The sequence below is a fragment of the Pipra filicauda genome, unplaced genomic scaffold, assembly GCF_003945595.2.
Source record: "Pipra filicauda isolate LSUMZ 115617 unplaced genomic scaffold, ASM394559v2 scaffold75_size2874737_pilon, whole genome shotgun sequence".
Classification (NCBI taxonomy): domain Eukaryota; kingdom Metazoa; phylum Chordata; class Aves; order Passeriformes; family Pipridae; genus Pipra; species Pipra filicauda.
This window is the reverse complement of record NW_024104931.1, coordinates 2591870-2604149: the sequence shown is the minus strand read 5'-3', so window position 1 is coordinate 2604149 and position 12280 is coordinate 2591870. Positions and strand designations below refer to the sequence as shown.

Genomic DNA, 12280 nt, shown 5'->3' with positions numbered 1-12280 from the left:
ATGATCACACCACATCTGTTCCAGATGAAACATCTTGGCTAAGTGCATACACATACACACAGCTATCCTCATTCTTGAATGTGTGGCTTCATAATGTATTTTTAGGAGTCTGTCAAGATTGCTCACACTTACTAATTAGACACCAGTACACCAGACATAGTAAGGACTAAAAAAATTACCAGTAACCTATTAAAATACACCTCCATTCCCTTTCTGGGAAGATGTGCAGACTCACTTTCCTAGGGCAGTGTGTTACTTTATGGTTCGACTGCTAAAGCTACTCTTTGGTTTCATAACTGAAGGTAAAGCCAGAGAGCAGTACAGCTCCCCTCAGTAGTGACAGTCACTGTCAGCTCTGTAGACAAAGTTATAGTGTTTACTTGGGCTGCTCCAGTATTTTGGTTTGATAATTCTTTCTGGCACAAACCTTGTTTGTTTTAATTAAAATCCATTTCTAGGCCAAATTTTCAAATATGTTTACTGTACAATTTTTTTTATACAAACATTGTTTCGGTACTATTGTACATATATTCATGCCCAAGCCATTAAGCATTAAGTGACCCATCAGTCAATTTTGTGATACAAGATATCACAGACCTAATATAACAAAAATCAAGTCCTTCCCACTCAAGCCATAAGTGACCCCTTTTGTACTCGGTTCCCTAACCAACTTCCCTGAGCTTGATTACTTCTCCATATCTCTTGTCTCTCATAGCACTTAGTATGGCAGGGGTTTTGATAGATGCACACACAACACACACACCCCATATCTTAAGTCAGTTTTTTAATCAAACAAGGCTGTGACTTTTTAATTTCACAGAGGCTGAGAGGTCAAATGAATTTATTAGAATGAGAATTTTCAACAAGCAGCATGCTGAGTTTGAATTTGTTTATTTCTCTCTCTTTTATATTTTTCCTTTATGTTGGCTGAAGAAATCTAAAATCCAGATCATCCTAAGAATATGTTCACCCACAGAGAACTCCAAGCCAGATAAGGGGATTAATAATTGTACAGTCTAAGGAATGCAAATATCTTAGTGTTCTTGAAGATTATTGTGGATTTAGAAAAATAATCAGAAACACAACATAGGTTTAGATTTTTTTAGCTCTTTTAGCTATAAATAAACATAGCAGATTTGATACTGTAGGACATTTCTGGTTTAATTTGGAAGATATAATTCAGTGAATTTGTATCTCTATTTATGGCCACTAACCCCATCATTCTTGATAGGCAAATCTTAAGTCTGACCAAATGGACACTTGAAAGGCACTGTAAAAGGTAAGAAGACAAAAGTATAATTGTTAGGACCTATAACACACAGAGACCCTGTAGCAATGGCATAAAAAGAGAAAAGGCTAGAAGGTGTCACTATGGTATGTAGCTGAAGCTGGTTGAAGAGGGAGAGAATATTAGATCTGAAGCAGAGATAGGGGTCCTCAGCCCTTGTAGACCGTGGGAAAGGAAAGTCATGCCTAAGAGGCCCAGCACCAACAGATGCAGCTGCTGGAGCTGGCAGGGGTTTTGTCCATTTGAACACGGATGAAGAGAAACCTCCAGAGAAGGTTCAAAGCAAGAGTCTGCATTAAACATCCTGAATCACACCATAAGAAAATCCCTTCTCTCTCCACCAGCCACAGAGCAGCTATAAAAAAACCTCAAAATGTCAGGAATGTCAACACCCCTTTTTGTCCTTTATCCCCAGAAGACCAGTGCTGTGTGCCCTATCTGTCAGGTACATCAGCCAGATGCAGCCCCAAGCCTTTTCCCTGCAGTTAAGGAGTGAGTGCAATCCCCAAATATACCCACTACTGTGGTCCCTGCTTTAGCCTTGGTTCAAATGCCTTCGAAGGAAGTGTCCTTAAGAAATGTTCTGACACTTTCTGCTTCTTCATAAATTGGAAATACAATAGCAGCTGTGGTATTGTATGTACCTCTTGATCTTCCAGTCCGAACTGGACAATGAAAGCAGGGAGATAAATGAAAAATAGTGCACTCCCCCTCAATGCTACTTTTTCCTTTTTAAAATGTGAAGAAAAAGGAGGGTAGATTTGGAGATGGAGCAAAAAATCAATATTATATCTTAAATTGTTCATCTACGCAGATCCTTATTTTAACAAAGAGAACACCAACATAATTCCAGATTCATTATTAGATAGAATAATAATATAACATTATGAAATAACATATCAGCTTTTCTCATCTGAAAATTTTCCTCCCTTGCAATTCAAAGTAGGAGTGAAAATAAGTGTGTTTATCTCCAACAAAATGTCATTAACCAAAACCTTCAACCACTGAGATATAAAATCTGTGACATTTGCAGCATGTGTAACAAAGGCCTCAAATTAGAGTAAAATGAACATAGAAAACATGAACTGACATACTTGTCTCACCTTTACATCAGTTTCAAGACATGACAAATGCAAGAGTTGAATTGTATGCATTGTTCAGACCTGCAAACTTGACCAGACGTTGCCAGAATAGTGGGGACATGTATCATCATGCTATTTGGGCATCAGTCATAAAGACCAGCAAAGTTTTCAGCAGGCTCAGGATGCTAGATGAACTCATCAGGTCCCAAAGCATGTTATTTACATATTCTACCATTGTTTGTGCCAATAGCCATCCCATTTCAGAGGAATCCTATAAGAAAACCTGAGTTTCCACCTAAATCCAGGAAAACATACTTTCCCTTTAATCTTAGATTTGTTCAACAAGAAACCCTGATTATAGCCTCAGAGCTGCAAACCCAGACAGTGTAGAACTAGGAAAATGTTTACACAAATCTGCATGAACTCAAATGGTCAGCGGATTGCAAGCTTCTAAACCAATCTAGTCATCCTTATAATAATTTACTGGCTGGGCACAACTGCTGCCCAACAAAAATGGTGGGTAGCAAGTGCTCTGAAAAAGGAAAGCCTCAGAATAAATTACTTATCTGTCTGTAAAGAAATTTTATGTCAAAGTCAAGAATCTGGTGATTTTCTATTCATGAACTTCAAATATGTGTCACAGTAAGGACAATCCATGGCTTCAGAAGAAGACTCTCAACAGGTTTTTTAGATGATGATAAGCATCTGCTTGTGCTCAGCCTCTGGAGCCCCAGCTTCTTCAGACATTTGGCAGTAATGTGAAGCAAAATTGGCCTGCTTCTTCAGAACACCAATTTGTTATTAAAATAATATGTCCATTGCTGAGGGCAGACAGACATATAAACTCTGGTCTCTGGCCATGATTTATGCCTGCCACAACAGATTTTTCCTATTTAGGTCTGGGAGTTTTTTTAATATTTCTTTAACCTACTACCAAACCAGTATTATTTTCTTAAAAGTTATTACTAATCTCCCTTGATCTCGAAGTAACATTTCAAAGAACTACTTTTTAAAAAAAAATTCGTGAACCATCTGCTTTCTATATCAAAATAGTAAAATCAAGCTCTAATTGTACAAAGTATCAAGGGCCAACACTGGATCTTACAAACCCAGAAGAACATTTTTAAAAGTGGCTTCAGAGTTTAATGATACGAAAGAGCAATGTAGTTAAACAGCAGTCTTCATCTTTAAGGAATTGCTAGGGGCAATTTCCAGTGTGGAGGAGAAATTGAGGGAAACCTTGGAGGCAGTTTGAATCCTATTTACCCCCCCATTTTGATACTTAGGACTTAAAATGGAAAATACAAGGTGGGGATAGCTCAAAACACAGCTGAGAGTGACAAGGGATTGCAGTAACAAAGGAAGATGGACTCCTTCATCTAGTTAATTACAGCTTGCCCCGTACTACTGGGCCCAAGCTCTGGGGGTGTGCCTGTGGGTGTGGGTGTGCATGCACTGCTCAGTTGCTCCGTTAAGGCAGGCAGCATCAGTATTTCCCTTTTAATGATGCTGCCAGATGATTAGCCCAAAAGCTCTTAATGAATGGGAAAAGAGACTGCCAGGCAGCAGCAGCAACCCAGATCTCCCCTGGGGCAAGCTTGTCCATAGAGCATCCTTTTTCTTGGTATCAAGCTCCATGACCCATTCAGACAATAACAGGGCCAGCTGCAATATATGTCTGAGATAGGACATCAGGCCCTCTAGTCCAGCATATACACAACAATCCTTTATGGCAAAGCTGAAGAAAGAAATCACACAAACCAGGGATTCTTACAGAAATAAAATGACATCCACTACAAAGAAGAGCACTGTGATGAGTAAAGGAGTCTGTTGTTTTCACCTCCTTTCCGAACTTCATAAAACTAGCAATTCCTTAACAAATAGGCCTTTCTTTACTCTGAACCTCATGCTCCAGCTCCATCAACAGTTTCCTTTTCTAGTTCACGAGGAAAGCTGACAAGCACCTTGTCTTCCACGTGGTCGCTCATAAAATAGCCATCTGGAGGCTTTCTAAAACCCAAAGTCCAAGGAAAATTCCTTAAGAAGCCCCAGGTACCTAAAAAAAAAAGGGCATTCCAGCAGGGCCAAAGGATAGGACTCAGAGGAAGGAACAAAACCCTTGTCTTGAGAGATGTAAAGAATGGATAAAGAGGAAAAATCGTTCTGCAGCCCTGTTAAGACTTTTTACCTGTTAGATAGGTCAGCTTTGCCAAGAGGGTGACCTGATTCCTTGGCTACTCGCATACATGGTGCCTTTTTTTTCCAAGCTGGGCAAAGAAGTAGCACAGGCTGGGGAGCGGTCAGTTTTCTTTGATTCAACCGCGACATGCACAACAGCCAAGGGGCTGCTCTCAGGCCCCAGCAGTGAGGCCAGTCGGGAGTGCAGTTTTGTTATTGTAGCCGCAGGCCCACTTCCAATCCAATTACACACAACAGCTGTGCTAGCTCCTCTTTTCCATCCCCTTTCCTTCCTCTGCTATATAAGTCCAGGATAGGTTTTGTCATTATCAGTGGCAGTGAGTTAGGGTGAGCGGCATCTTCTCTGAGTGATCAAAGGAATAAGAGCACGAGGTAGAAGTCAAAGAGAAAGTTGTTTACCCCACTGTCTATGGAAGCAATAGTGATTGAACAACACTATCCCCTTTCACCCCAGGCAGAAACAGTATTCTGACACTGCATGTGGCATACTCCTAGAAGTATTCACATGGGGAGGGCTACAAACATGATGGTGTTTGAAAGCATGAAAGCAAACATGCAAGTGCTCACATAGATGGCCGCGAGTACAAGAGAATGTGTGCAGGTAGCAAGACCTGAGGGTGAATGCATTTTATGGCTGATCCATAAGAAGATGCGTATCACTGCAAATCAGAGCACCTGATCAAGGAGGTGCACAAGTTGGGGAAAGAACTGTTAGGCATGGAATAGAATTCTTCAGCTTAAAAAAGACATATCTGACTATATATGTGATAGTGGGAAAATCCCAATTAAGATAGAGCAGGTGAACAGGAAATATCCTTTTCCCAGTTTGTGGGGAACACAAGGAGTAGGAGTCACTGAATTAAATTCTCAAGTAACAGGTGTAAAAACAGCTGAAATAAAGTATTTTCCACATTTCAATGACTAAACAATGGGACTTGTCATCACAGGATACAGTGGAGTGGAAAATTTTCAGTGGATTAGGAAAAACAAAGAGTGGACAGATCCACAGAAAATATGTTAATCAATGACTACAGAACATCACAAACCGGATGCAGTATCAGGTCAGAAAGTCCTTAAATTGGTAACTACCAGAAAGCACAAATGGATCAGGACAAGACCTATTCTAACATAGTTTCTTCATCTTCCTCCAAAGCATCTACTTTCATAAAAAGACACTTCTAGGACAGAGGAATTCTTGCTCTGACCCCAGTGACCACTACTACTGCCACATTGTTGCAAACAGGTGTGCATGGAACTGAAAAACATTCACATTTCAGTGCAAAAAAATCCAATTAGGGGACAATACCTGTGAAAAGGGCATGCAAGAATGAAAATAATGGTGGCACGTATGAAGAAGAGCCTAAGCCTGTACATACTGGTTTCAAACACCTGATGAATGGCACTAAAGATACAGCATAGATGGATTCTTATTCTGATCTAGTACCTTCTGCAAATAGGAAACTTCAGATGGGCTGAAACCCATCATTTTCATGCCCAGAAAGCAGAGTTTTTCTTTAAAGAAGCAGAAGCCAGCGTACAGGTACTGCTTAAATGACCCTATGACATGGAATTAGGGAAACCAAGTAAAACAGCAGCCCTGAGATGAAGAAGGAAAAGAAGCCTTTAAAGATGGAGTTTAAAAGATTTAAGAGCTGTATCCAAAATGTGCTAGTGCTTGTGCTTTCAAGGATCTCTGTATCATTATGAAAGAGTTGCTCAGGCAAACAAGGACTAATTTTTCCTCAGGGAACTACCTAGCTAATGTCTACTGGGTTGTGCCCATTCACTTACATACAAACTCTAGTCAGCAGTAAAATCATGACATCAAAATTACCAGAACTTTATCTCTTAGCCTCCTCCCCATAAACATCTAAGATCTCTCCAACAGTGGAAATAAGCACAGTATGAATAGGAAGAGCACTATTTAAACTTTGACACCCTTCAGGTATGAGTAACAGCCATCATAATATCAAGAACCCATAATTTGTTCTTTCTCCTGCATATATTCTTCCACTAAAAAAAAATCTAAGTGAGACAGGAGCATATAACTTGCTCCTTGATCTACTGGTCTTTTCCCAACTATTTACCTTTCAGAACCTACACCACTGGTAAAGAATACAAGGAGCAAAGAAAGGAGTAGATATTGTACAGAGGTGACAGAGGCATCCATTCTAGTCTGTGCTGCACACCACTTCGCAGCCAAGGCACTTAACCTCTGTATTAAGGCTCTTAACCTCCACAGTGTTCAACCCAAGCACTCTAAACATGTTGTGAAGGTGAGGTGAGACTGTAGCTATAACTCCAAAGGGAAAACTGAAGTACTGAAAGGAGAAGTTATTTCTCCTCTACGTGACACAGTGAGTCAGTGACCCAGCTGAGTGCAGACAGCAACAATCCCAACTCCAGAGCACTGCTTACAATGTGGTGTTATTATTTCATGACTGGGTATATAACATTTGCAGGACAGGTGAGTTAACATCTAACAAATTTCTTTCAGTTGTGAAATAAGCCAGATGGGATCAAGTTGGCTCTTTAAACAAGCATAGCACGTGAGCCCCTGTTGCTAGAGCACTCTTCTTCACAAGCAGAGACCTCACATCCAGGAAAGGCTCATGCCACACAGTTCCATTTACTTTGAACAAAACCAACTTCTTTGCACCTTGCAGAAACTGCACTCAGCAGAACCCTGTGGTCCCCACTGCTGCCAGCCCCAGCCTATTCACAGCTACCTCCTCTTACCGGGGAATTAGTTCTAACCAGTCTATTCAACAATAATGAATACTTAGTTAATCAGCGGGCTCTTTACGGCCCTTCTGCTGCCTGTAGTAGTTACCACTAGCTCATAAAATCCCTAATTTTTCTTTCAAACAGTGGATGGTTAAAGTAACCATTTTGACAGGGGCCTGGGGCTCTGTCCTCACAATACAGATCAGGTGGAAAGCCAAATAGGTGGAAAGTCTCTGCACAGCTCGGCAGAGGGGAAGTGTAGACCCAAACCTCCTGAGGTCTAAGTCTCTCCCAGTCACATAGCAGTGCTAGCATTCCCCCCCAAGGGTGAGCTGAGTAGAAGGATGAGACCTCATAGGAGTAAACAGTGACAGAGCCCTATAATGAGGTGTGGTTAACTGTCAGACTGAAAACATTGGGAAGAGTGAGGGAGCACATGAAAAAGAGCATTCACATATGACTAGAAATCCACGTGACAAAGCACACAGCAGTCCTGAGAATAAGAACACGCATATGAGCAATGGGGAGAATAAAAAATGCACATCCAAGTATATAAATTACGAGAACAACAGGGCAGTGGGGCAGAAGAGCAGTCAGGGAGCAGGATGGTGCCCACAGCAGTATGGTCCTGTGGCACTAGATGTGCTACCTCTGCTTGGGCCCTTACTAATGATGCTATTATCTCCTGCACACCATGAGATGTCCCTGATGTTGTTTGAGGCAACACTTGTTCTTGGCATAATATCATGAGTCCTACTGGTAGAGCACAGCAAGGCCATGCCTTCTCAATTCAACCATCCTCCTCTGCCACAGACATCAACATCTTCAGGGTATGGTGTGGTGGAGATACTTGTGACCCTAAGCCTTTGGTGCATGTCCTGTCAGATCCAGCCAAGATAAAAGGAAACAGGAGTTCCTGGACACCTCAGATTGGGGCAGAGATGGTACAGTTTCACCCCCTAGGTAGCTGAAAATATTCAATGTTACAGTTGAAAAAACCTTTCTTTCCAAGGCATGCCAAGAAACATTTGCCATTTGGCCACTTCCAACCCCGCTGTTGCCAGCTGACATGCACAGAGAATGCAAAGGACCTCAGTAGAACAAAAAGGGGGCTGACAAGAGAAGCCAAAAAATTACCCAAGTGGCTTGCCCTCACTGTGTCTCCCTGAAGTGTTGCACAAAAGCTGATTATTCCAGTGTAGAAAAGAAGTAAACTGAACAGAGAAATTCCAGGTCCAGTTAGGTTTAGCAAAAGTTATTCAGAGAGCTGAGAAGGAAAAGAGCTTTGACTCTCCCATCATCCCACTCCAGCCAGGGCAATGTCAGCTGCTTCTCTGGGCTCTCATTTCCATTTCACATAATGATAAACCAGGTGGAGCTGCCTGAGTGTGAGTTAAAAATTAGTCTCTTAAGCTTCATTGGCAACAGGATGTGGACTATAAAGTGGTTTAGTTCAACTAACCCTTGTAGCTGAAGTTGGGGAGCCTTTTGACAATGAGATAGCAATCTGAGGAGGGAGGTTTGGAGTTCTCTGTGGTAACATACATCATTGTGAAAGAACTCAAAAAATAAGCAAGCACATAAAAAACACATTATTTTTCCTCTTAAATGAGTCATTTGTGCCCTGGTGGAAATAAAATTTTGATACCTAAATAAGATCACACATTCACATTCAGCCAGAAAGATACTCACTGTTTTTTAAAAATGTAAAATAAAATAACAACAAAAAACCCCTTTTTTAGTGGAACTGAAACTCAACAGGTTATCAGTGGGAGTAGCAAATGGAGTAGACTGCAGTAGGAGAAAGAAAATGACTGAACTAGATTTACATGCCAGACTACACACAGATGTATCAGAAATATCCTATATACAATGCAGTGTTCAATGCCAGGTAATTAGCGATACAAGCAACCATTTTTAATGTAATTTTTATTCAGAAAACATCCCTTTAACTGACCAGCACAGTGTAGTCTCTGAATAAGGAAGTTTGTGACCTTTGCTCCTACGAAGCCCTCCTTTCAGCAAACACCGTTCAATACAGACCTTGTGACATCCAGTAGGAAGATTTGTTCTGTACACTCTCAGGAAGTGGGATGAGATTTCTGCCCTGGCAACTTCCCACCACCACTCCTTAAAAAGCAGCCTTTCCGCTCGGAAAAAGCAACACTTACCTGGAATATGATTGACATCTGCCGAGGTGTTTTCATGGCAAGCAGAAGGGAGAAAAAGAAGAGAGAGAAAGAGAAGAGAAAAAAAGCCATTAGAGATGCACACAGAAACTCAGCATCCTTGCATGGAAATCAATTTCATGCAAAACCAGAAGTAATTAGGTTTCTTTGAAGGCCACCCATCTGCAGCCAAGCACGCCGCCATGCAAGGGAGGAGACACTGGCTCCCTCTCCGCTGTGCATGTAAAAGTGAATCCACCATCATATCTGTCCGGAGAGAGAGTTCCTGGAATCAGATAGAACCAAGCCACGTCAGTTTCTGTAAGAATATTGGTTAAAATATTCTACTGTTTTTCACACACAAATGCAAAAGAAAGAAACAAAAGACAACCTTCCTGCAGGAGGTTTCTATAGCACATAAATTCAAGCAAGTTTTCAGAAAAATAGAAAAGAACCTGCTCCCCTTTTACAAGGGGCCATGTGAATTTATGACCAGGTGTAAGACACTCAACATAGTCCCACAATCTAGAAGAGAGACCCTTCCTTTTCATTCCTCTTGCCCATCATTCCCCAAACAACATCCTTCATTGCAGACAGCAGTAGAAGTAGGGGAGAAAGAGTGTGCCAGAGGCTTGTACATCCCACATGTTGTCTTTTCACAAGTTGGTAAATCAATCACACAAATCTCAAAACAAGTAAGTCCTTTAAAAAAGGGAGAAGCAAGACTATGTAAGTCATAGTATTGATCACAGAAAAGGCATGTCTTTGAATGTAGTGTCTGTTTTGGGCAGTGCCCGCCAATCCCAGAGAATGTACTTCTCATAACTTTTTAGCATCCCAAGTTTAGTCTTGCTCTGAATAGCTACACTTACCCTAACACCAGGAGGGAGGAACCAAAATCTCATGGGATTAGATTAGATTAACATGTTCCTTCCAAGGCAGCCCTCAAAAAAACTAAAATAAAAACAAAACAAACAAACAAACAGAAAACCAAAACAAAACAAAGCAAAAAACCCAAACAAACAAACAAAAAAAACCCCATAACTTATTAGCATTCTCCTCTGGAGGCTTGTACCCTGCCCAAAAGTTGTGCTGTTAGAGGTATCACCTTTCCAGGAAGACTTCAAAGCAGTACATTAATGATTCAGACTATAGATCCCAGACCACTTCTGCCACAAGTCTAGGAGCATGACATGCTGGGTGCATTGGCTTCACACCGAGGTCTAAGAATGTATTCTCCTACCCCAAATGTTCCCACCAATTTCCATCAGTATTCCCCCCTCCTGTCCAAACCCACTGTGTTGCTGTGAAACTGGTGCCACATGTCTTCCTGAGTCAATTGCATTTCATTGGTGAGTGATTCCAGTTCATGTTGCTTTTTGTTTATCACTTTCTGTTGCTGTTAGCTTATCACTTTGTAATGGCTCCAAAACCATTTGAGGAAAAGTCCCTGTGGTATATCACCTATATATCAAGCCGTCCTTCCCTAAGGAGGTAACAACGTAAATAAAACAATGCACAAAGAGGGGAAGGACTATTGCATTGGCTCATTTAATTTCCGTAGCTTCTACTAAACATATAGGTCAGATCTGATGAGGGTTATTTGTTGGTTTTCCTCTTTTAACACATAATTGTATCTAAGAACTGGTGTCTTGGCATGCAAGCCTGGAAGGACACTTAGCACTGAAAGTTTACCTGAAAGTAATTACTTTTATGTAGGAAAAGAAAAAAAGTGTCAGGCAGCAATGCATGCACTGAGGATGGAAAGAAAAGGTGAGAGCAGGGGGAAGAAAGGATCAGTGGCAGTTAGAGATGATCACATATCTCAGAAGAGGTAGAACTGAGCACCACAAGGTACTGCAAATATTTCTGATAATCCAGAAGCTGCCCAAAAACCTATTCTAAGCAAGTAAAAAGCTCTAGACCCATGTTGTCTTATCACAGCAGGCACTGCTACAGCCCAGGCTACTTCAAGGGGCCTGGAACAGCAGGCAGCCTCACCAGTGTCTGTGCTCCAGGAGGAAATCTGTGGGATGTTTAGGGAATAAAAAGCATCAGCTGATAGAAAGGGCAAAGGAAAGAGCTATCTAAGAGTGAACAAGGGATAAACACATTAAGTAAATAAGAGAAGAGGCCGTGGGCTGTAACTGATACACTGCTTGAAATAATACTTATTTAACTATGTGAGAATTAAACAGGCCATGAAGCTGTTAAAGAAGGGGAACAATGAAGTGCTAAGAGCCAACATAAGCACCTCTAAAATGTAGTTTCTTTTTACTTGTATTTTTACCTATATTTTTTGTTCCCATGTCCCTAAGAGCAGGTATCCCCCATCCTGACTGATTTTACTCTTAACTTTCTTTTTGCTGTATTTTTTTTTAAAGTTTCCACACAACACAACTTCTGTATACATTAGTTGCATCACAAAAGTCACTGTTTGCACCTCTGTGAGCTTTTGCAGTATCTACCTACATGGTATTGTGGCTCATTATTGTTACTTTCCATACTAAATAAAAAAGGAGTTTCTTGTATTGCAGACACCCCCCCATGTGGCATCTACTAGCAAATGCTGATTTTCAAATGGTGAAAATACTTCGTTTTTATTTTAAAACAACACAAAAAGCACTGCTTTCTTTGTAAAGACAAAAAATAACATATAGCCAGACAGTCCTCACAAAAGACCCTACAATAAATACCACTGTTGCAGGCAACGGAAACTGCCATGTAAGTCACAGAATCACAGAATATTCTGAGTTGGAAGGGACCCACAGGGATCATCAAGTCCAACCCTTGGCCCTACACAGCCTCAAGAATCA

General features: G+C 41.0%; 1 protein-coding gene across 1 annotated transcript in view; it reads right to left on the bottom strand.

The window, feature by feature from the left end:
* Positions 1 to 12280, bottom strand: part of NRXN3 (neurexin 3) — a gene marked incomplete at its 3' end in the record, with an annotated part of 360826 nt that overhangs the window by 261115 nt on the left and 87431 nt on the right. Inside the window, exon 3 of the mRNA XM_039389692.1 lies at positions 9468 to 9485. Within this exon, the coding sequence (XP_039245626.1) occupies positions 9468 to 9485 (18 nt within the window). The remainder of the gene's footprint in view (positions 1 to 9467; positions 9486 to 12280) is intronic.